Here is a 23,354-nt window from a genome sequence, read left to right as displayed (position 1 = left end):
AAGACCCGGAAACGTCTGGACCTCCGGAATCGGCTGGGTGTCCGAGTTCGGAACGCTATCTCTGAGCAACAACATCACGCAAGGGAGCAAGGTTGGTTGCTCTATCAGAGGTCCAAGATACATTATCAACAAGGGACATCCTGATGCTTGTTGGTACAAGGTCAACCGGCCCGGTCAACTCGGGAAGGGTACCGGTTGATAAGGGCAAATGCAGCAGCAGGGTGCAAAGTAGTAGTAGGTACCTCATCCGGAAATCATCATTCGAAGGGCGCGATCCACTCTGTTCATCGAATCGACTTTCCCGGATCTACCCCGCCACTTTTGTTTGGAGCTCTGGAGATACCCACTCCTATTTATATAAATTTGACAGCGACCCAAGACGACAGTGCTGAGAGACAAAATTCCCTATCCGCATCAGAAATTGCATTGTGATTCTATGAACTTGAGCGCCATTGTTACCCGAGAACGCTCAGACAAGTCATAGCTCCAATTCCAACATGCCAACCGTCATTCTTGGAGGAGGTATCATTGGCTCCTCAATTGCCTATTACCTCTCTCAAAGTCAACCGCAAGAAGAAATTCATGTCATTGAATCGGCATCCGAGCTGTTCTGCTCTGCCTCTGGCTATGCTGCTGGCTTCTTAGCTAAGGATTGGTTTGCGCCTTCTCTCGCGCCATTGGGCGAGCTGTCATTCAATTTACACGAGTCCCTTGCTGCTGAGCACGGAGGACGGCAGAAATGGGGTTATATGAAAGGTGTGGCGCTGAGCTTAGGCTCTGTGAGCAACAAAGGAGGTGCTCGTGGCGATGATTGGCTTCGTGCAGGTACCAGTCGCGCAGAGACGGCTGCAGGCACAAGCCAGTACGGGGAACCTCAGGTCCCAGAATGGTTGACGCAGCAGCAGGGGGCGAAGGTAGAGCAGATCAGTGATAAGGATACGACTGGTCAAGTGTAAGGCCGACTGAATTCTTGCGCAATGAAGCAAATATGCTGATTATCATTAGTGATCCCTTGAGGTTGTGCAGGTTCCTCATGGACAGCTGCACGTCACGAGGTGTCAAGCTCCACTGTCCAACAAAGGCTTCATCACTTGTCAGGAATGAGGCCGGTACCATTACCGGCGTCAGAATTGTGAACTTGAATACGAAATCCGAATCTACTATCCCCTGTACGAATCTAGTTGTCTGCGCTGGACCGTGGACACCGCAGGTCTTCCGTGACCTGTTCCCGTTCTCCAAAGTTGCACTCCCTATATATCCGCTCGCTGGGTATTCTTTGGTACTTCACTCCCCAAGACATACTCTGGAACACGAGCAGAAAAAGTATCATGGTGAGACCCATGCTTTGTTCACGACATGGCCACCATCCTGCGGCTTTAGCCCGGAATTGTTCTCTCGGGAAGGGAGAGAAATCTACATTGCGGGTTTGAATACCAAGACAATCCCACTTCCGGAACGAGCAGACGACTCCCATAATTCAGTGGACCAAAAGGAGATGGATAGACTGAAGGCAGCGTCTGTTCGCCTGCTTGGGAAGCTTGCCGAGGGCAAAACGGAATCAAGTGACGAAACCCCGAACCTGAACGACCTGAAGATAGTCCGTGAAGGCCTTTGTTTCCGTCCTGCTTCAGATCGTGGCACACCTTTTGTGGGGAGAATTGACGACAGCTTGTTGGGAGAGGGCATCAAGACCGCCACAGGAAGCAGGAAGGGTGGGGTATTTGTCGCTTCGGGCCACGGTCCTTGGGGCATCTCGCTTGCTCTTGGAACTGGAAAGGTTATTGCCGATCTGGTGGAAGGGGTTCAGCCTGCAGTAGATATCAGCGGGCTGGGTGTGACCCGTAGAGGCTTGGAACGTATATAGTCGGCTTTGCATCATCAAACCGCTTAGATCAGTTAACTTTCCTCAATAGAATAATAACTTAGACTGTTCCCCTAACATATAGACTATACACCAATAGCAATCTAGCCCAAAAGTTCACTACGAAGAAAGAGCTGAGTAAGGTACATGCTGAAGATGGACGCCTCAGGCACCAGAAGCTTCTCCGAGATTAGTCAGCGCGGCCGCCACGAGATCGAAGCTCTCCAGAATCTGCAATCAAGAGCTGGGGAAACCACGTCGTGCTAACGTATTTGCTCTGCGCTGTTGCAGCCTTCGCGTACTCTTCATCTCCTCTAGATCCTCGACCTTTCCACCTATATTCATATCTTATTACCGTTCAGCAGTCCTTCTCCGCGAACCGAGCTTGGCGCAACACGTTCCACCATGGCCAACTATCTCGCCTCCATCTTCGGTACAGAGCAGGACAAGGTCAACTGCTCCTTCTACTACAAAATCGGAGCTTGCAGACATGGCGACCGCTGCTCTCGAAAGCACGTTAAGCCGTCATACTCTCAGACGATCCTGATGCCGAACATGTACCAGAATCCCGCGTACGACCCGAAGAGCAAGATGAACCCCAGTCAGCTACAGAACCACTTTGATGCTTTCTACGAGGATGTGTGGTGCGAGATGTGCAAGTACGGCGAGTTGGAGGAATTGGTTGTCTGCGATAACAACAATGACCGTGCGTCGCATCCATTCATATCCCTTCCCCGGATAGTGGTAAGATATAGGCTAACATAGAGTTGCTTCTTCTCTAATAGACCTCATTGGAAACGTCTACGCGCGCTTCAAATACGAAGAAGATGCCCAGGCCGCCTGCGACGCTTTGAATTCACGGTGGTACGCGGCACGACCTATATATTGTGAATTATCACCGGTTACAGATTTTCGAGAAGCTTGTTGTCGGTTAAATAGCGGCGAGGGGTGTGTACGTGGTGGATTCTGCAACTTCATTCATCGGAAGGACCCCAGCAATGAATTGGATCGGGATCTTCGTCTCAGTACGAAGAAGTGGCTGAAGGAGCGTGGCAGGGATGCGAGAAGTGTCAGCCGCAGTCCTAGTCCGGAGCCGACCCGGAGGAGGTACTAGGAGGGCTCTGTGATTTGGATTGTCCTTTGTGTTGTTCTATATGCGGCGTTGGGGGAGAATGACCATCATCTGTCAGCTGTATTTCTATTCTAGTTTCTTTACGCTATGATATCAACTGCATTTGCGATATCCGCAATATGGTTCTGGATTGTGTTAAGGAATGAAACAATTCTTATCTTATAGTGATACTAATTTTTAATAATGGTTTCTGCTATAAAAATCCATGCTGCTAGAACCTACTTACATCCCAATCGATCCTCGAAGACATAAATAAACATTGGACGACACAAAGAACCTCCAGTCTTGGCATCCAGAACCAATAAACGCGGGGCCGCCGGCGCGTCCATCGCGTCGTCCGTCGCATCCAATTTCTTTGTCCGGTCCATCTATTCATATACTCCCCGCATAAAGGAGACATCAAATTCCCTCCAATCTACAAGAGAAACCGCAATGCATAATCTCACCATATAACCACTTAACCTACGACACCCTCTCCCTCAAAGTCCAACCAACCTACATACAAAATGCCCCGATACGCAGAAGACCACGACCGCTACGATGACAGCAACCGCGCATTTCTCCAAGCCTTCATGGCGCGGTCCACCATGACCTTTACACAAGCAAAGCCCGTTCTGGCTGCTATATTCTCCATCAGAGGTAATCCTCTATACTCTACTCATACACCAAAACACCAAACTAAATCCGGATCAATATAGACGACGAACAAGTTTCCCCAGAAGACATAACGGAAGACGACCTCCAAACCTACATCGCCGCCGCCAACAGCGCCATATCCCCCTTCGACCTCGAAATCCGGAGCATACTACCCCAGATTGAAATCAACAACAACAATGACCCTCCCCCAGCTCCGGAACGAGTCTACGCCCTCGTCAACACAACCAGCGACGCCCTCACCCAGCTCGCAACAACATACTCCGCCGACGAAATCGCCTTCGTGAAGCGCATCCTCGACGCCATGTTCGACACATACAATACCCGCCGCCAGGAAGCAATGGTCATAAGTAGTATGCAGGCATTGCAGCTGGCCAAGGCTGGTGCAGGGGACGCAAATAGACGGGAGTCAGGAACACAGCAGCAAGCGACGCAGGGAGGCGCGGCACAGTCGTTGACTATGACGCAGGCGGAGACGATGCTGAAGCAGCTTGTCGAGCAGGGGTGGTTTGAGAAGAGCAGGAAGGGGTATTATCGGTTGAGTCCGCGCGGGTTGATGGAGTTGAGGGGGTGGTTGGTGGCGGCGTATAATGATGAGGGGATTAGGAAGATTAAGTTCTGTGCTGCGTGTAGGGATATCATTACTGCTGTGAGTTGGAGAGTATTCCTTGCTATGCGGGCTTGTTGGCTAATGATTCTGTGATTGTGTTTAGGGCCAACGATGCGGAGACCGCGATTGTACCGGACGATTGCACGATCACTGCATGCGGAATTTCTTTCGTATGCAACAGGCTGAAAGCTGTCCTGTGTGCAAGAGTGCGTGGCCGGGTGATCGATTCGTTGGTGAGCGCGCGATTACTATGTCTGATCCGGCTGCACAGAGGGCTAGACGGTCGGCTGCGAATACTCAGCAGGCCGAAGCTGGGCCTAGTACGCAGTTCACGTTGCCGGAACTGGATGTTGAAGATGAAGCGGATGGTGGTGAGGAAGAGGCTGGGAGTGATTGAAGAAGCTGGGTGATGTTTACTGGGATTATGTTATCACCTTGAGGCTGCCTACGGAGCATGTCGCGAATCATTTGGGCCTGCCATGACGCTCTCCGGATGCGATCAGGACTTCGAGGATCGGAGGCGTCGAGCACTCGGGAGCCGCAGGACACAGGGTCACATACGCCTACAAGGTCCTCCTGACGGAGAGGGCACTTGCACGATGCGTATTGAGGGGATCAGCAGTGGTTGACCCGTTCACCAGCCCCGTTTCAACGACCACTCAGTGTGTCTTCTACAGACTACCATATCTGGTATCGGTCGAAGATGGTCATAATAGATGGCCACACCGTTTCGAAAGAGTCGAAAGAAGGGGAGGTTTGGTAAAATGGCAATTTGTCATGTTAGATACCACAAAGTAGAAATTTGAAGCTATTCGCAACAATTTCCGTTACAAAATTCTTGTCATACCGGAGGACGATAGCTGGTGTTGGTTGCGTACGGCTCCGATCATTTCTACTATCTCTATATTCTCATCTCGCATCTACTGAAGATATGCTCAGATATTAATCAAGTGGTGGCATTGCTATCATCACTATCGTAAAGCACTAGAAACATTAAAGTATGGTCGTGATATTACACGGCCCATCCACTCTTTTTGCACTTTCGCTCTTTCCTCATTTTTTTCTTGCTTCCGTATTTTTCTTTCTTTTTTTTGTTTCATTTTTTCTTCTTTTCATTTATGTCTTTCCATTGATTTTTTGTTCTTCTTCTTCTTCTTTTTTTTTTTTTTTTTGATTCCTGTTTCCTTTCATTTTCATTTTCTTTTCTGTCTTCTTTCATCTTCTTGTCAAATTCCTTTCTCCCATCACCAGCTCGATATCCCTCCCTCTTCTACCCCAACAACAGATTGTAAAAGGCGTGAACATGCGCGTAGATCCACAAACTCCTGATGTAATCGACGTCCCCAATATGGCATCATCTCATAAATACCAAGCAACATATGTTGAAGTAAACGAAGAAATCAGGCAAACTCAACTCCAAGAGCCGATGTAAAAACCAACCCCTCCCTATGGCAAGATCGAAAGATCAAGCAACAAATCATGTAAAATGAAGAAAAATCAGGCGATATCAACCCAATGACCGTATGTAAAACAACCCTCTTTTGTAAGGCAAGATCGAAAGGTCAAGCAGCAAATCATGAGACATATTCAAGAGAGACCAGAGCATCAACCTTAAGCCAAAGAAAGACCAAGGTAACCCGGCCCTCAACTCATCTAGTCAACAACAGGGGCACACAACTCCGCCTCTCGCTGACGGATCCTCTGACGTGCCGTGATTCCGCTCATATCTTTGATGTCAATGTTTGCACCAAAGGTCAGGAAGAGGTTAACAACCGCCATACGAGACTCCCAAGCTCTATTAATGCACCATCCCTCGCCGAGTAGAAGGTTCAAAGGCGTGACACCATTTCCGTCCTCAGCATTCATATCAGCACCGTAATGGAGCAAAAGTCTAACAACATCATAGGAAACATTCGCCAACCGATCAACAGCCCAATGCAATGGGGTTCGGTTGCGTGCGGTAGTCTCTGGGCTCCAAGAGCTGGGGCTCCGTCTGAGATACAGATCGCTGCCGGTGGTTGTTTTAGCATTGGGATCACACCCATTCGAGAGGAGGAGCTGGACAGCCGGGGTGATTCCTAGTCTGACGGCGAGATGCAGAGCAGTGAGACCCTCGATCGAACTGGCTTTCACATCGACACCGTACTGCATCAGGAGCTGAATTATAGCCAGGCACGGGTTCTCGTCGCTTGCTTGTGCGATGTCGAAAGCATACATCAGTGGTGAGTGGCCATATTCGTCTTGCTCGTTGACGTTTGCGCCTTGCGTGGAGAGAAGATGCTGGACAACGTCGATGCGGAGGCCCCACACAGCGTAATGGATAAGAGGAGTTTTGCGGCTCTCGGTCGTGGCGATAGGTTGGCTCTGAGATGAAGCTGTACCGAGCTCCGTGGCCAGGTATTCGAAGGTGTCGAGGCTGCCGTGACTTGCAGCGTACTGGATGAGGTCAGGCTCACTGTCGCGTTTGATTGCGTCTTCTCCGGCACTGGTGATGACATATTTGGTAACGATTTTCACCATGTGATAACTCTGGCTCTCTATGGCGCGGGTAATGTGATGGGCGGTCACCTTGGGGCCCAGGTTCAAAAGCAGGCGGGTAACACCGATCAGATGGGCGTTGCTGCAGGTTATGCTGAGAAGTCGATCCATTTCATCGTCCCTGAAGCGTACTCCGGCTTGAAGAAGGAGGTTTGCGCATTTAGAAGGAGTATTATCTCCGGGACCTCCAGCTCGCTCACCAATGCCCTGGACGCTGGAGTTGCAAGCTTCAGATCGGATAGCTTCGCAAAAGGCATGCTTGAGAACGTCGGGCCCATGAGGACTGGGGAATAAGTGGTGCTTCTTGTACTCAAGTAGCAGCGACAATGCCTTCGAGTACCAGAGTCTCGCGGACAATATGATAGATTCATCTATTCCGCGGGACGGCTTGTTCAGCAGCTGACTGCTCGAGAAGAACTCAATAAATCTTGCCACCACCGTGAGATGACCATTGCTGATGGCATCCTCGAGGGGGGTGGTCCAATATTTGAGGCTTCGAGGGGCCGGGTCACTTTTTCCATGATGGAGAAAGAGGGACACCAGCCCAACATCTCCCCTTATGGCAGCATAATGTAAGGGTGTTATTTCGCGTAAGCTGTTCCGATCCTTGAAAACAGCATGTGGGTTTGCTCCGTACGTCAGCAGCATGGCAACAGTAGTTAGGTCTTCAGGGCATTCAAGTATAGCCCGATGCAAAGCCGTATAGCCATTTTCATCGCGTCTGTTGGGATGATGACCTTCAGCGATCAACAAACTCAAACGGTCGTAATTCAGCTGGCGTGCTGCTTGCAGGAACGGTAATGAGACTCCCATCTCCGTTCCGCTCGAGACCTGGGTGTCCATATCGCTCGACATGATGCACGAGAAACGATGGTTTGAGATGCGGTTTGGATGGAAAAGAAGATGAACACAGGAAAGAGAAGAGAGAAATCAGTAGAGAGAGAAGTCTTCTTCCAGCCATCTTAATTCACTCTCTTCGAGCAACACATAAACAAGTATTCAGGCAGAATCACGACTCTGAAGGCGGTGACGCCAGTTTGCTATATCGCTTCTGCAGTTTTGCATTGTAGGGTTGGGGCTACCTTTGTGCGCGTAGTGAATTGCGCACTGCATATCTGTGGTGTGGTCATTGTGATGTGTGCGGAGGTATGCGGTGGCTGTGAGAGATTTCTCTCCATATTACCATGTATTTGAGATACCCGTGCCATAGCATTTACCAATGTAGAGATATAGAGTCTAGAAATTGAGTGAGAGTGTTGTAGGATGAAGGTAGACACCAGGCAGACAAATGCCGTGGCCGCCAAAGACACATGACTGCTAAATGAGCTCCTTGCCGACTTCACTGCCTCATTCCCCCGCCTTACAATATTCCCATCAGCAACTGCCATACCAAAGTACAACTCCGGCATGACTCACTACCCTGTCTACATAATCCGAACCCATTTGGCAATGCCAGGCCCCGACCTTCCTTCTCCGCGCTATCACACTGCGATCTTCGTTGAAACAGACCCAGTGACTGGCTCTGGAACCATCCACGAAGTGACCGGGGATATCACCTCACCAGAGGGGATGTACTACGAATCTAAACTCGCCCCTCAACCAGAGTCCGTCGAGAACTTCTTTTCTCGAACACTGCTTGGTATGACGGATGCAGCACACTATCCCAACTCTTGGGACAACGTTCTACGAGAGATTCCAGCTCCCCCACAACAAAAGGCATTCAACGTTAAACGAATGAAGACTGAGCCTTTCAAGAGGCTGTCGCCTCTAGAGTTCTATGAGGCCGGTGAGGAAAGACGACCGTTGGTGAAGTGCACTGAGTGGGTGGTTGACAAGGCGATTCCGGCGCTGAGGAAGGCTGGCCTTTTGCAATCATCAATTTCTGCATGAGTTTGCCAGGATGCGCGAGCTTGTGCCCAAACTATAGATGTCAAGGAATGATGTATACAAACACAACATCAACTATATTGGTTTCATACTCGCCTACCGGAAATATGGGGCTGATGTTTGGAGGAATGGTCATGGAGATCGACCAGTGCTCTCCCTGGGTGAGGTTAGAGGGTCAATACACGGAGTATTCCCTCAAATATCTATATCCATCTATATCGATTACTTGGGGAAATGTTAAAGCCCCTTGATGGTTCACAATTTCTGCAGTCTTTTATCTGAATGGTAACTGATGCTTCAAATTATCGTGATCTACCGGGACAGACGTCTTGAGAGAATAGAGTTTTGATGCATAACTTCGCCGCATTAGATATGGCCACCCACTGACATAATATGAAGGAAATATTAGAGAAAAAAAAAATGATCGGCTTGACTGAAAACTGATATCATGCCGCCTCGATGCGATTAAAATCATCAGGCACCTTCCAACCATGTGCTTGACAAGCTCGCCTGTAGGCACTCACAGCTTCACTGAACGGGTAATCGCCATCGCGTTCAATCCGTGCAGGCCAAGGCTCTGTTGAGCAGAGTGCCATACGTACCTGTAGAAACACACTGTCTATGGAGCTCGTCGGAAGCCAGCCTGAGCTTGTGAGTAGCTCCATGCACATGGCGCCACCAGCGGTCACATGGCCACCACCGCGTTGTTGGAAGGACATAAATCGGGGTCGAACAACGCGGATAAAAGGCGGAGACATCGGAAACTGCGGCGGAAAGCGCATTTCCATAACAACGCTCGTGAGACCTTTCTGCTTGAGATCCTGTGCCAAAGGAAGAGAGGGATCGAAGCTGTGGAACTCGACGATCCACTGATAAACGTTGTTGATAAGTGTGGGGTCGACATACCAACCGATCTCATGTAGAGGCTCTCGGTCCTGGATGCGTAATGTTGCCTTGAGATGACGCTGTAGTGACTTTGTCGCGGTTGTGGTCGCGTAGCTTGGTGGTCCAAGGAGCTTGAAAGAATGAGCTTGCAATGTGCCGGGCTGGAAGTCGGTTTTGGACCCGCGTGTCAGATTATGACTGGACTTTGATGCATCGACACGTCTTGATTTTCCAATGACATCGCCATCCGAGTCCGAATCAAGTAAGCGAAGATCCTCAATCTCCGTATCGTCGTTAGGATCAGTGGTCGATGAGCTCTCAGACGGACCACATACCCCCTTCGTAGATGCCTTCCTTTTCTTTTGTCTATGACCTGTGGCTAGCCCATTCGAATCATCTTTGTTCTTGTGGCTCTGGCTCTGCCGAGTGCCAAGGGCCGATATAGGAATGGAAACAGGCTCATTACCAGGGCCACGTGCCGTCCAATCCGGATGCTGTTTGTAAACCTTTGAGGGTTTGTTCTTGTTTTCTCCTTGAGCTTTGATACCACCCCCTGAGATAAACAGGTACCGCGACTGAATCCAGTCTAGTTGAGTAACAACGTAATAGGGCTTGGTCAGTTTGAATTTTGTCGGTGAATTGACAACTTCATTCAGCGAGATAGCAGAAGTGATGTCTAACTTGCTTCGTGACCACTTGGCTCCAGACATACTACCACGAGAGCAGTATATGCGAGAAACCTCAAGATCTTTCGCCATATAAACACCATCTCCATAAGCACGGCCATTCAGCTGTTGAGCAAAGTTTAAACCTTCTCTCAGTATGCTGTGCCAATTATAAATTGGGCTTCCGTGCCAAGCGAAAAGCGTGGGGAACTCCGTATTTGAGCTGTTATTGAGTTCCTGGACGAACCGAGCTTCTTTGTCTGGAGACCCCTGCGCTAGCCTGAATTGCATGTAGTTGTGCATTCCTGTCACCTGATGTTCAGGATTATCGTCGTGTACGATGCACGATCTGTTTGAAGCAAGAATCCATCGTAGTACATATAGAGCTGATGGGCAGATTGTGCCATGCCACGAGGCGAGCGCTTTGTGCTCAGGCGCACTGCTCTCGATGAAATATTTCATCGAAAAGACATCGGGTAATGTGTCAAGGAGTAGCATGACTGCTTTCTGTTTCAAATCTCCAGCTAAACTATCAAAGTCAACACGGAAGGGTACAACTTGCACGTCTAGCCCGTCAGAAAGCGAGTCTTGTGGGTCAGCCCAATAGCCTACAGAGATAGGCTGCGAGATCTCGACAAGTGACTGGTCATGCACTTGGAGCACAGTACTGCAGAGCGATGAAACAGTCGATGGTAGATCAGACGCATTGGCTAGCTTTATTAGAATCCATTCACCAACTTTGAGATTATGAGGCTTTTGGGCTAATAGTGTCATCTTGGCAGCATCCAGCCTCGCAGTCCATGATGGCAGAGTTGATCCAGTAGAGGCAACCTTCATGCCGAGTCCAGAGGGAAGGTCAGTCAGTTGCCCTTGTGCAGCCCGAGCATAAGCAAAGCTAACGAGCATGTCTACCACATACGGCTGTGTGACTATCTCCCATTCTAGCTTGGGACCCATCCCAAGTTGCATATATTGATAGAGGCATAACGGACTGGAACAAACATAAGGCTTTAGAGCCTCAAAACCGGCGTCTATCTTGCAATGACAGTTCAGACAGAATTCCGTGCACTTAACAAAACGTCGCAGAGTATACTGCATGGCAATGAGAGGAAGGGACAGCTGATGTGCTGTATGCTGTGACAGATCGTCTGCTTTAACGAAGCCGGGTGTGAACTTGGCCCATTCTTCTGGAACAAAGTATTTGGGAAGCTTAGAATCTTTGGTATCTAGCTTCTTACCCTGAGCGTCATTGTAGAAAATTTCTGCCCCGGTCCATGAGAAACCGTGTCTGAGTCGATCTTGTACAATACTGAGGAAGCGATCGTTGAGAAGGGTCTCTAACGGGTCGGTGATGAACGAAGATTTTAAAGCCGATTTGGGAGTTGAGCTTGATACACCGAGGCCGGAGAATTCCTGGTGCGTCTCTGGGATAGACACCGCCGTGGGCTTGTACCTATCGCAAAAACCGACATACATCCTGACTGGCGAAGGAGCTGTCTGGGACTGGGATACAATGTGGTCTAGTCTCCGATACCCCCTTGGGTAATAAAGAAGCAACACTATAAAGTGTGTGGGGCAGACATCCCACATTTGCATGGCATCCTGTGAAATGCCTAGGCTAGCAATGCGGCAGGAAATAGACACAATGAACGAGCCCTCCAGGTCACCAAGATAGCCAACCTTGAATCCTGCGCTTTTAGCTGCTCGAAGATCAGTCCGCAGTTGCTTCATATCCACGGAATGGTCCATCTGTGGGGCATCGGGGTACTCGTCCCAGTCCATATCTTCACCATCTGAGATGGCATCGAAGTCGTCATCTATAGGAGAACTTGCCCGCGGTTCTCTCCCGAGGGCAGCTTGGTCAAGGTAATTACAGAAGCCTTCTAGGAATGTCTCTAGAGAGCAACCATTGAACTTGCATTGTACTGTCTCCAGAATGGCGGAAACAGCCGGGGGGATATTGTCCGTGACAGCGAACGCAAAGTAACTGTGATTATCGGGGTATTCGGTGGCATCTATCACGCGGTTAGTAAACCAGATGAATAACACATCATGAAGGTTCTCACATACCAAGAATGGAGACCATAAATTCAATGTGCATGCTGGGCTGGAAGCTGTAGGTAAAGGCGATGGTACTGTCTTCGTCACCGAGCCTGAGGTGGCTTAGACGGGGAAATCTCCCTCGGAGGCATACGTCGGAAAGATCTTTGCGGAAGAGTTTCCAAGGCATGCTGACTTGCTGAGGATGGACCAGGCCTATCCGTTGAGATTAACAGAGAAGCGGGTGAAGACGTCTGACAGAAGGTGAGAGGTAAGGGCGCAGAATGAGGAAATGCAACGGGTCGGTTTTCCGTGCAAGGCTCGGCTGTGGAAATAAGGCGGGGTTATCAGGTACACATTCAGAATGGAAAGGCAACAGTAATCCCTGTAGGATAAAATAAAGATCGCTGATAAAGCTGGAGACCGTTGATGGCTCCAGTAATTTGTAGCGTTTGTTTAAAGTCTTGTCAAAAGCTAACTGTAGGTACTATATTTGTGGTCAGTATGTAGCTGATAAGGCTGTTGGGTGTTCCTGTGGCCGTAAGTCATTGCAAGGGGAGACTAGCAGATCACGTTACTTACTGTGGATGATTTGAACGAGAATCTACTTCGAACTCGACTACAAGGGAGATGGGAGGGGTGAAGAGGTGAGCATGAACCAACTCGAAACCATTTATGTAGGAGTAGGTACAACAATGGTTATTTGATTATGTTGGGGAATCTGGACATTTATGAATAAAGAGGCATTAGTAGTATCGCAAGCTACCGGATGTTTGCACAAACAATAGTTTGATTTTGAATGACCTGCGATCTCACAACACTCTGTTTTATGATTCATCTTTAAAACGCAACATCTATAGAATTTTCTGTGAGACGATTTGGTTGTGGCGCGTTGGTACGAGGTCCATCTTCCATGCGTACTACTGGATCTTCCAGTGGAGTACTCCATACATAGTCCATAGTCACACATGGAGCCGAAATCCTGGTCTGTGCGCAGATCTTACTTTGTGCCTTTTTTTTTGTCAGGAACTTGAAAGGCTTATTATTATGGCGCGTCACGGAATAATCCGGCACCTGAGCAACAACTGTCGCTTTCCTTTGATCCACCGATATACCCATTCTTTAGATAATCGAGACCACTGGAAATAATGAAAACAATGTTAGCTGCATGATCCTGGTGTTTAAACACCAGGATCCGAGACAGGATCCCTAGCAAGTAGATACAACAACAGCTACGGAAGGCGGTAAGTAGAAAGCATTTGTCTGCTCATAACTCGGCCAATTACATATCAGGATGCATCGAACTGAAAAGATGTCTTGGATAATATATGTAGAGATACCCTTCATGCATTTACACAGGCGATGGCAAGGTAGAGAGAGATCTTGCTTATTAAGAGGACTAGCTAACTGCATGTATTGCCTCACTTGCTAGTAGTAAGTAGATCATATAGCTAGATAATCATGGGGCGCCATGATAAGAGATATTTCAGCATTATATTTGTATGAAACAGGTACTAGAGATTTAAAACTAAATCTTTACCCATGCAAGCATGGGTAGTGGAAGCGAGGATGTTGTACTGAATTGTGAAGGTTGAGTGGAGCGAAAGTGGAACGCCACCCCTTCCGGATCAGGAAGTCTCCGCGTATTCGTTTACGGTTGTGCGCCTCATTCGCGAATTGCTAGGGGCGCCCCCCCACTGTCACAGACATCATCGACTACGTATTAATGGGTCTGGTAAAAGCTTCGACAATCATCCTATTTATATATCCTGGACAATGCTTTCAGATGAAAAATATGTGGGACAAGCCACTAGACAGTGGTACAAAGGTGTGCCATCCCGCCGTTCCCCTGCATTTTCTTTCTGCAATCCCTTCCCAGCAGCTCTTTTGTCATTGAAGCCACCCAAGTCTGGGTCGTGTACTATTCCTTACAATGCCTATCACCGTGTCGTTGGTCAATCAGCAGCAGTGTTACGCTGGAAATGACCGAATCAGAGGTCGTGTTATCTTTCAATGTCCTACCCCAACAGAGATTCAGGATATTCGAGTGACATTCTCCGGGCGCGCAAAGGCAAAGGTGCAGAAGACCAAGGGATCTGCAGCCCCTGCCGCCAGCTATCGTAGCAAATGTATCCTTTTCGAAAAGGAGAGAATACTATGGCACCCGAATGGCGATACAGTTGCCCCTGACACGTATGAATGGCCGTTCGAATTCGTCTTTCCGTCACATGCCCAGGCCGCCTCGTCAAGATGGCCCGAAACTTTGCCTTTCCGCAGCGACGCGAATCACCCCCTGCCACCCACCTTTGCAGCCGAAACTCATGATTCTTTACGGAAGCTGGAGTGCACCATCGAGTACCGAGTCCACGCCCAAGTATTCAGACCGCAGCGAGGAATCTTAGGGAGAAAGTCACCTTTGTTCTCTGAGGTCGTACATTTGAACTTTTTACCGCTTGAAGCTAGATGGGATTTGAAAAGCACAGACAGCTACCCTGCGACATATCAGCAACAGAAGGAGCAGTTGTTCAATATACGAAGCATGCTTCTACTCCCGGAAAATAAGGGAAGAAGCCTGAAGGTGCAGGAGAAGATCCAGTCATGGCTATCACCTGGTCAGCTGCCTCGGTTCAGCTTTAAAGCGTCTTTTTCCTACCCCACACGCATGATACAATCTGCACCGATCCCATGCTTTTTAGACATTACGCCTTTTATGGAGGACTCTTCTGTTATTTCACCTCCGGACATTGTGATGCAATCTTTGTCCATCTTCATGGTCAGTCAAACTGCCGCTCGGGCCGCTCCGTCTTTAATGGGAGCATTATCGGGCCAAGTTGACGAGCGGATTGAAATACTATCACGGACGTCACTCGGTATGCGAGTTTTGGGTAAAGTGGACTTAGCGCAGGCTTTTGGACATCTTAGAATCAGGCATACAGATGTTTCTTTCCGCACATTCAACATCAGCAGGACGTATCGGTTGTGCGCGTCATTTTCGTTTGAATGTGCAGGAAAAACAAGTACCTTTGATGTTCCCGATCTCCCTGTGGAGCTATTGGCAAACTCTTGGGAACCAGAAAAAGCTACTCAAAGCTTCGAAGGGCACGTTGCGGAGGACGCTAGCCCGCCGCCATATGCATCTGCGTCAACTTTGTCTACATCATCAATAACGACGCCCGAGAAATCCTGAGTAGCGCTACGCTTCTCGCGTTGGCTGCATATCTAATGTGCCATCTTCGGAATTGCGGTTCGTGAACGAATTTTGGAGCCACTCTTCTGGTTTGTCAGTTAGGGGCCCCATAAGTAAACAATGGCCTGTGAAAATTAGACCACAGTGAGGCCAAGCCTGACTGTTGCGGCTTCTCAGAGCTTAAACAAGCTACAACTGGCACGTGCCTGCCTCCCACCTGAAAGACCGACCAGCACATGCACTGCGACTGAATGTATACCTTATAAACTGTCAGGACGTTTATACTTGAAGCCATCTTATTCAGACATCACACGTGGAATGGAGACGACCCTGTACCTTTGTACGATTACAGCTTAGGCAAAGGCCTGATTAGTGCTTACTGGCTATGCTCATGCGGGTAAACTGGGCCAATCCCTTAGCCGATTGCTAGTTCTGGTGAAGACCCGCAACGACGGCGTCTAACCAAAGCATTTGACTGGACACTGTCCTGCCTGTCACACGCTGTTTGGTCACAATGCATTGCATCAATCAAACAAGGTGTGGAGATTTCATAAGGTAATCATTGGGGTCTTAAAAGAGGCGGGGTCTGCGCTCGCATTTCTGATCATCCCACTAATGAACATGGCTGCTATGATGACTCCCGGGTCTCCGGTCAGGTTGGGCCCTGGACCGCGCCGTCGATCTTCAAATCTGGTCATCTTACTGCTCGTCATCATAGCTTTACTTTGGTCTTTAGTTATTCATCAAAATATTGGGCGCGGCCTACATGTTACGCTCGACGACATCCGGGACCCCTTAGACGCGATCGTAAACAACACATTAGGTGTATGCTACTCCATCACCCCGCTGACCATCCGCACATAGATACTGATATAGTATAGTTTGAGAAGATATTTGCGATTAGCCCAGCACAGCGTTTAGACAGACGCGATGCGATTGTACTTGCATCCTCAGCTACAGGATTTCATGTCGACTTCATTGACGGGTTAATCCTTGACGAAGACAGCGCCAAGGTCCGTCAACCTGGAACCCACGATGAATATTTAGCTCACGATTTGTGGTAGGAATTGAACGATTCAAAGGACTCTGAAACAGTTCCTGTTTCCCGCCCGCATGCGAATGCTGTGCAGAGGTAGCGTCTCGTGTCACATACTGTTCGTTCACATCATCTAATAAAATCTATAGAATTGTCGCAGATGGGATCGCAAGTGCATTAATACTTGAGGACGACGTTGACTGGGATATAAATCTCAAGATGCAATTGAAGGGACTCGCCCTAGGCTCTCAGCAAATACCGAAGATCAACGCCCCGGAAAGGAATGCGACCACAGATTCTCCATACGGAGACAGCTGGGACGTTCTTTGGATTGGTCACTGTGGTATGAAGTGCAACAGCTCTTCACCTGTTCAGGTGATGCCTCACGACATAACAGCAATGCCTTCTCGCTACCTTCCGCCTTATTTATATGACGCCCCAGCCGGAACTGGGAACAATGTCCGCATGAGCTGCATAATAGAGAAGGCGGCATGTAGTGCAGCGTACGCGATTACCTACGGCGCGTCCCAGAAGATCCTCGCTGCTTTGACACGGCTCACAGACGATGACAATCTGGATTTTCCAAACCTCCTTAGTGAACTCTGTCACAATGGCTCATTGGAGTGCTACTCGTCTTACCCGTCGCTAGTTGGAAGATGGAAACGCGGCAGAAGAGAAGAATATTCCTCCGATAACGACCAAGAAGCCGTTGATCGTCAGATGTCTCATTCTTCTGGGGTGATGTACAGCACCCTGGGGAATATCGAGCATATCTTGGGCGGGGAGTGTACCGTGCGAGCCTCCATCGATGATGCCATAGTTCCAGAGCTTAACCCGGACCTCTTCGAGGTACCTCATTCGTTTCTCCAGTGGACAGATAAGAAAGGAGGACATGAGAGAGCGTTATAACAATGTATGCATAGAAAGCCCTCAATAAATAATTCTCATACCATTTTCAGACGGCGCTCCTTCTAAGTGGAGGGATTCATTTCCATGGCGGCTCACTAAGCAGTCAGCACATGTCCCGCCAAAACAGCCCACAGCAAAATATCCATGACTACTTCTCAGTTTTTCATCAAAATGCATCAACACAATGTCGCGAGTTATCCCAAAACGCGATAAGAAGAGACCTCAGGATCGAAATGCGCAACGCGCTACTCGCCAACGCACCAAGGACTGCCTGGCACTGCTGGAGCTCCAAGTCTCGCAGCTGCAAGGCGGCGCAGACAAGGCGCTTTCAGATGAGCTCAGGCAGATGCGCAAAGAGCGCGACGAATTGGGCACACTAGCTGATGATCTAGTTACTATCGCAGAAGCAACAAAATCAGCATTGGAGTCCAGCAATAATGAAGCCGCCCAGACATAGACAGAAGGAAAATACACTGAACCGAATCCTGGTCTGATTTGTCGCATTTCCCGTGACTATATATTGAATGAACTAATGCCTCAGGCACCATTATGGCTCGGAGAATTGGTGAGCCAACAGATTCTCCCGCGGTGGGGCCCCTGACTCAAGCTGATCGGGATGACTTCTACCATGAGCTAGCCTAGTAATACTTCAATCATTTTCAACACAGGGGTATATTGGAACCAAAATGGGATGCAAATATAAAACCACTTGCTCTATATCATCCATTCCAAAGAAAGAACAAGCACATACGACCACAGGGTGTGGAAAACAGGGCTTCCCGTCCGCTCAGCCGTACTTAAGCCACACGCCGGGAGGTTAGTAGTTGGGTGGGTGACCACCAGCGAATCCCTTCTGTTGTATGTTTTTTGCTCACCACCTTTTTTTTGATTTATTGGATTTAGCGCATCTTGCTACCCTGACATTCAGTCCCTTCAGTCCCTTCAGCCCTGAACATCCCTCCGCCTGAACATCACCTGCAAGCCCGCCTATAAGACTATAACTCACCCAGTTACCCCGCCGGCTAACATATCTCTATTTATTTTATAATTAACCACATCCATCCCGTTGCGGCCGTCACTTAACAGTCTGACAATGAATATTCTCGGAGAATGTATCCCAGTAGACATAGTATGTATGGATTATCTAAAAGGTCAAGATGTTTTTGTATTATATGCAATGGGATATAGGAGAGTTTCTATCTTTATATATAGGATATTATACTTTATTAGCAGTATTATTCTTATCCTTTTTCTTTGAGGCGCAATTTACAAGCTGTAGGATTCTACTTATAAAGTAACAATAAAAGGATACTAAAAGAGAAAAACAAGAGAAGCCATCTAGAATATATATATATTTTTTTCGCACTGGATATACCATATTCCAGATGGATATAATATTATTATTGAATTTTCTATTGAACATTCCCATTAAGCACCCTACAATCACCTCTCAGTGACTTTCAGAAATGATTCCACTCAGGAGAAAGTCATTGCATTATTGGCAAGTCCAATATCTTCCGACGTCGCCACAATAAAACGGCAAGCAATAAATCAGGAGTTCTCGCCAGACTGGAGCATTCGAATAAGATAGTATAGCGCAGCATCCGGATCACTGCCCCGAAGTAACTTATGGAATACTGAAATGGTGTCATAATACTGGTCACCTGAATAGTTGTAGAGTAAACTCTTAGTTAATAAATGCTTTAACTTCTCTATAGTCATGTTCAGTCACCTGCATATATCCGCAGCAATCTCAATAATATTCAGTGCGATTCTACTGTCACTATCCGCGAAGCTGGTTATGTATTAAAGAAAATTATCGTCCAGAAGCTGGAATGACTTCAGCGTCTGGGATTCCACCGAACAATGAAGAATAGCTGTTATATCATTGGTGGTTAGCTTCGTGACAGTAAAAATCCTGCATTTATATATAAAAGTATAGCGAATATTCAATGACGGATTCTCTGTTTCACGCCGATGAGTATAATGCTATTTCTCCGCACGGCATTAAGAAATATATTCTGTTGGGAATATATGATTTAATATATCTCATCGCAAAATATAATAGATGTTTTTTGATCCTTGTATACATCCTATGTAGCCTTCCTAACGATACTTTAATATTCTATCGTCGATGTAGTCGAGCTACTGATTTAATAGAATTTTATTCTTATCATAGGCGCGATAATTCTTGTAATCGTAGTTTTACCGCTTCCTGGGGGCCTCTATAAAATCAGATTCGGAAGATTATCTAGCTTAATCAACCGTCTGAGTGTACTATTGGGCCCGATCAATAGTTCTTGACTAATCATGTCATCAAAGCACCGCAGCTGGACATGTTCAGCTAAAGGTCGCAACGCGAAGATGTAGTTGCTCCGTTATAAGCTTAGTCGATGGTAATCCCGTATCTGGTTTCTTGCGCGCGGTGTTGGGTTCCTATTAAAGGACCTCTTTTTATTTCTGTCCACATCGAGCGGGACTGTTGAATTATAGTTATTCTTCAGGTGATGTTGTTCCGTTGTTCCTTGAGCAATGGCACGACTCTCACGTTGCTCGCAGTCAGTTTCGTTTAAAGTAGAAGATGCTGGACTCTGTAGCTGGGTTGCGATGAATGTCTGGCAGCCAGAGTCGAGGTGTCCGTTGATGTCGGACAGAGCAACATGTTCCTGGCATATGGGACATCTGACCATGGCTGAGATGGGGCTAGCAGATTCCGTCAAATTTTTTTTTTTTTTTTTTTTTTTTTTTTTTTTTTTTTTTTTTCGATCCTATCAAAGGTCCAAACGTCTCATCGCTGCAAAGAGTGAATATAACAGTTATATTATTTATGATGCTGCGTCAGAGGTCTCGGCAAATGACCGGTCGTGTGACTAGGCAGATTTATCCTCGCGCTTCTTTTTTTTCCCTGGAAAGACCATAGGATATCTCACTCACAGAGCACAGGAGGCTGGATGGAAGTAGAGAAAGTTAAAATCTCGCGTTCTGGTCTAAAATGGAAAATGGGCGGATCCCGATGTGGGCCAACAGCCATGGGTATGATTGTACGGAGTATAGCCAAAGTGGGTCGTTCTATTAAGCTGTTCATTATACACAGAGTCAGGCATTCAAAACGATTATATATACCAAGTATGAGGAATCTAAACCGTAACTATTCGAGAAACTTGAAGATCGGCAGTGCGTTACGTTCGATTATTACCCCATACATCTAATATCTAGCGGTATGATTCTCCAACTTTGGGCGGTGATGTTCATTTCCAGACACTTGCACCAAGGCTTCATCCGACCTAGATGCTCCTTTTGTTGATTCAGGCATGGTATCAAGTGCGCCCGTAAAAGAGGCTTCTAGATAGCTTTTTCTATTGACTCTGCTAGTCTCCTTGACCTCTTCTGACTGTTTCGCCATTCCTTCTTTGATAAGCACTCTATCGACACCAAGAACAAGAACATTGTAGAGAAGCAACCTAACTAATGCTACTTGCGTAATTTTCAATAACAATATTGCAGCTACGAATCAGGGAAAACGTCTGTATCTTGGGTTGATGTTGAATCAAACCTCGTCTGGATATCCCTCCACATTCTGTATGCTTCAGAGCCGAACTAAGCAGCCGTGTTTGCCATCCTCAAGATCACATCCTTGTCGCAGAACTCAACCACCTTCTTGACTTTAGACCCATCCTCATTAAAGTACAAGAACCAAGCCATCTCTGCCGGGTACGTTTCTCCGTTATTGGCGTGCACCTCTGCGACAGACGTAAAAGCGGCCCGGCGGGCTTCGGTATCGATGATCAGGTTCGCCATGATGTTGTTTGTGAATTTCAACACCTTGATGTCCTTCCCAAACATCTCCTGATACTTTGCCGTGTCGAAAAAGAAGTCCGCCGGTAGGCCAAAGGCATGGGGTACGGACGAGGGAAGCAGGTACCGTCTGCAGTCCGCTGTGACGTTGCGGTTGATGATGGAGGCGTCGTTCTGGACCGAGCCCTCTTCGTACGCGGATAGGAAGGCTCGTGCTGTAGCCTCTATGCACTGTCTTAAGTTCATCGAGGAGGACATGATGAAGCGAGCTGTTGGGATTCTTCAGAAAGTCGAGTAGGTGAATTTGAAGACAGTGAGTGCCCGAATAGCAGGAAAAAGAATTGTAGACATGCCCCGCGAGGCTTCCTACCTATTTATAATGACATTTTCCCCCTTTTCGGCCTAGTGCGCGTCTCACTAAAGTTAACCAACTGATTCCGGATCTCCCGTGGCTTTATCTTAGCCCCAGTCGCTGACTCTAGTCCCACAAGATAACTCCGGAGTCCCGGGCCTTTACATAATAGTTGGACTTGATAATCAGTAAGTTTAGGTGGGTCCCATGGGGATAGAGAGAGTGAGTAATCCAAATAGGGAAAAAGTGTCATCACAGTGGGTCATGGATCAGGGATTACTAGTAGAATATAATAGTAAAAACCGAGGAAAGGACAGAACATGCCATCAGATTACTTGATTTTAATTGGAAAAATATGCAGGAGAAGAGGCGATATTAGCTTTCGGCCAGCTGAACCTATCGCCAGAAAGCATCTTCAATGGCGATTGGTAAGTCATAGGTAGTCTCCCTAAGTAATGCTCACCTGCAACGAGCCCACGGCGCATTGGAGACTTTCAGTGAGTTGACTATATAAATGAACCACCTTGCTTCTTCTGCCTCGACCTCAGTATCCAACTCCTCCAGAGATCAATATCACACCCTTCCTCCTCGTGCTACCTAAGCAAAGTCTTGCTCCTCATCATCAGCTTTCAGAAATCCCTCGCCAGCGCAATCATGTCACGTTACGCTGAAGCCCACGCCAAGCCGAACGGCCCTGGCGATGCTCGCCCGACGGCCCTGGAAATCATCAAGGACGAGGGCGTTGAAGGCAAGCTCAAGGGCGAGGTCATCGTCATCACCGGTACGTCTTCTGGCATCGGCATCGAAACCACTCGCGCCCTGGCCACCACGGGTGCCACTCTCTTTCTCACGGCCCGAGACGTCACCAAGGCCCAATCCGCCCTCGCTGGTATCTTTGAACCTTCCCGCATGAAGATTATTGAGATGGACCAGGCCTCTCTCTCTTCGGTTCGCATCGCAGCTGCAGCCATTCTCGCCGAAACCTCCAAGATTCACCTTCTCGTGAACAACGCCGGCATCATGGCCATTCCCGACCTGCGCCTAACCGCTGATGGCCACGAACTCCAATTCTGCACCAACTACCTTTCGCATTTCCTGTTCTACAAGCTCTTGGAGCCCGCTCTCCTGGCTGCCGCCTCCGCCGACCTCCCGTCCCGAGTCGTCAATCTCGCTTCCTCAGCCCACAACGTCCACGGGATCAATGACACCGACAACTACAACTTCCAGAAAGGCGGCTACGACCCCAGTGTGGCCTACGGACAATCCAAGACGGCCAACATTTACATGGCGAACGAAATCGAGCGCCGCTATGGCTCGCGCCACCTACACTCCACGAGCGTCCATCCCGGCCTTGTGCAGACCGGGCTGGCCCAACATATGCCCCCGGATGCCTTCAAGGGAATGGGGCACTTGTACCCCATCATGAAGAGCGTTGAGCAGGGTGCGGCAACATCGGTCTGGGGAGCCGTTGGCAAGGCTTGGAAACATGAGGGCGGCAAGTACCTTGTTGACTGTGCCGTAGCAGAGCCGTATGCGGAAGGAGACGACAAGTTCACTGCGCCTGGATATTCCCCATACGCCTATGACGTCGAGAAGGCGAAGAGGCTTTGGATCGACTCGCTCGAACTTGTAGGGTTGCGGGATGAGGAGTAGGGAATCAAGAGAGGCCCGAGGCTCTTCAGTATACTATCAGGCTACACAATTTCCTTCAAGTAGATATCAAGAAAGACGTATAATTCATGATTTTCTACTTCTTAATAGCTCACGTCCAGTCAATCATTAGAAGGACTCATTACCGCCCTA

The 23,354-nt window shown here is 48.2% G+C and overlaps 11 protein-coding genes and 1 non-coding gene across 12 annotated transcripts; 9 read left to right on the top strand and 3 right to left on the bottom strand.

The window, feature by feature from the left end:
- Window positions 1-497: 497 nt before the first annotated feature.
- On the top strand, window positions 498-2,055 carry An01g01070 (uncharacterized protein; the record flags this gene model as incomplete). The annotated part of the gene is made up of 3 exons (XM_059750932.1): window positions 498-952; window positions 1,006-1,832; window positions 1,970-2,055. 3 exons carry the CDS (start codon window positions 498-500, stop codon window positions 2,053-2,055), a joined length of 1,368 nt encoding a protein of 455 aa, XP_059603050.1.
- A 211-nt stretch (window positions 2,056-2,266) lies between these two features.
- An01g01060 (uncharacterized protein) lies at window positions 2,267-2,975 on the top strand (the record flags this gene model as incomplete). Its single annotated transcript, XM_001388512.3, has 2 exons — window positions 2,267-2,567; window positions 2,647-2,975. The coding sequence occupies 2 exons, from the start codon at window positions 2,267-2,269 to the stop codon at window positions 2,973-2,975; spliced, it is 630 nt and encodes a 209-aa protein (XP_001388549.1).
- A 524-nt stretch (window positions 2,976-3,499) lies between these two features.
- An01g01050 (uncharacterized protein) lies at window positions 3,500-4,654 on the top strand (the record flags this gene model as incomplete). Its single annotated transcript, XM_001388511.1, has 3 exons — window positions 3,500-3,632; window positions 3,692-4,296; window positions 4,361-4,654. 3 exons carry the CDS (start codon window positions 3,500-3,502, stop codon window positions 4,652-4,654), a joined length of 1,032 nt encoding a protein of 343 aa, XP_001388548.1.
- Window positions 4,655-5,910: 1,256 nt separating this feature from the next.
- On the bottom strand, window positions 5,911-7,650 carry An01g01040 (uncharacterized protein; the record flags this gene model as incomplete). Its single annotated transcript, XM_059750757.1, has 1 exon — window positions 5,911-7,650. The coding sequence occupies one exon, from the start codon at window positions 7,648-7,650 to the stop codon at window positions 5,911-5,913; it is 1,740 nt and encodes a 579-aa protein (XP_059603049.1).
- Window positions 7,651-8,202: 552 nt separating this feature from the next.
- Window positions 8,203-8,685, top strand: An01g01030 (uncharacterized protein; the record flags this gene model as incomplete). The annotated part of the gene is made up of 1 exon (XM_001388509.1): window positions 8,203-8,685. One exon carries the CDS (start codon window positions 8,203-8,205, stop codon window positions 8,683-8,685), a length of 483 nt encoding a protein of 160 aa, XP_001388546.1.
- A 443-nt stretch (window positions 8,686-9,128) lies between these two features.
- Window positions 9,129-12,462, bottom strand: An01g01020 (uncharacterized protein; the record flags this gene model as incomplete). The annotated part of the gene is made up of 2 exons (XM_059750640.1): window positions 9,129-12,247; window positions 12,303-12,462. 2 exons carry the CDS (start codon window positions 12,460-12,462, stop codon window positions 9,129-9,131), a joined length of 3,279 nt encoding a protein of 1,092 aa, XP_059603048.1.
- A 1,743-nt stretch (window positions 12,463-14,205) lies between these two features.
- An01g01010 (uncharacterized protein) lies at window positions 14,206-15,459 on the top strand (the record flags this gene model as incomplete). Its single annotated transcript, XM_001388507.1, has 1 exon — window positions 14,206-15,459. One exon carries the CDS (start codon window positions 14,206-14,208, stop codon window positions 15,457-15,459), a length of 1,254 nt encoding a protein of 417 aa, XP_001388544.1.
- Window positions 15,460-16,080: 621 nt separating this feature from the next.
- On the top strand, window positions 16,081-17,404 carry An01g01000 (uncharacterized protein; the record flags this gene model as incomplete). Its single annotated transcript, XM_059750525.1, has 3 exons — window positions 16,081-16,284; window positions 16,341-16,519; window positions 16,555-17,404. 3 exons carry the CDS (start codon window positions 16,081-16,083, stop codon window positions 17,402-17,404), a joined length of 1,233 nt encoding a protein of 410 aa, XP_059603047.1.
- Window positions 17,405-17,588: 184 nt separating this feature from the next.
- Window positions 17,589-17,861, top strand: An01g00990 (uncharacterized protein; the record flags this gene model as incomplete). The annotated part of the gene is made up of 1 exon (XM_059750478.1): window positions 17,589-17,861. One exon carries the CDS (start codon window positions 17,589-17,591, stop codon window positions 17,859-17,861), a length of 273 nt encoding a protein of 90 aa, XP_059603046.1.
- Window positions 17,862-18,149: 288 nt separating this feature from the next.
- Window positions 18,150-18,268, top strand: 5S rRNA. Its single transcript, XR_009467997.1, has one exon. It is a non-coding gene; the product is annotated as a 5S ribosomal RNA (ribosomal RNA).
- A 1,514-nt stretch (window positions 18,269-19,782) lies between these two features.
- On the bottom strand, window positions 19,783-21,457 carry An01g00970 (uncharacterized protein; the record flags this gene model as incomplete). The annotated part of the gene is made up of 4 exons (XM_059750406.1): window positions 19,783-20,096; window positions 20,339-20,481; window positions 20,958-21,001; window positions 21,059-21,457. 4 exons carry the CDS (start codon window positions 21,455-21,457, stop codon window positions 19,783-19,785), a joined length of 900 nt encoding a protein of 299 aa, XP_059603045.1.
- Window positions 21,458-22,205: 748 nt separating this feature from the next.
- On the top strand, window positions 22,206-23,204 carry An01g00960 (uncharacterized protein; the record flags this gene model as incomplete). The annotated part of the gene is made up of 1 exon (XM_001388503.1): window positions 22,206-23,204. One exon carries the CDS (start codon window positions 22,206-22,208, stop codon window positions 23,202-23,204), a length of 999 nt encoding a protein of 332 aa, XP_001388540.1.
- Between the last annotated feature and the right edge of the window lie 150 nt (window positions 23,205-23,354).

The sequence above is a fragment of the Aspergillus niger genome (assembly GCF_000002855.4).
Source record: "Aspergillus niger supercontig An01".
Classification (NCBI taxonomy): domain Eukaryota; kingdom Fungi; phylum Ascomycota; class Eurotiomycetes; order Eurotiales; family Aspergillaceae; genus Aspergillus; species Aspergillus niger.
This window is presented reverse-complemented; position numbering and strand designations above follow the sequence as displayed.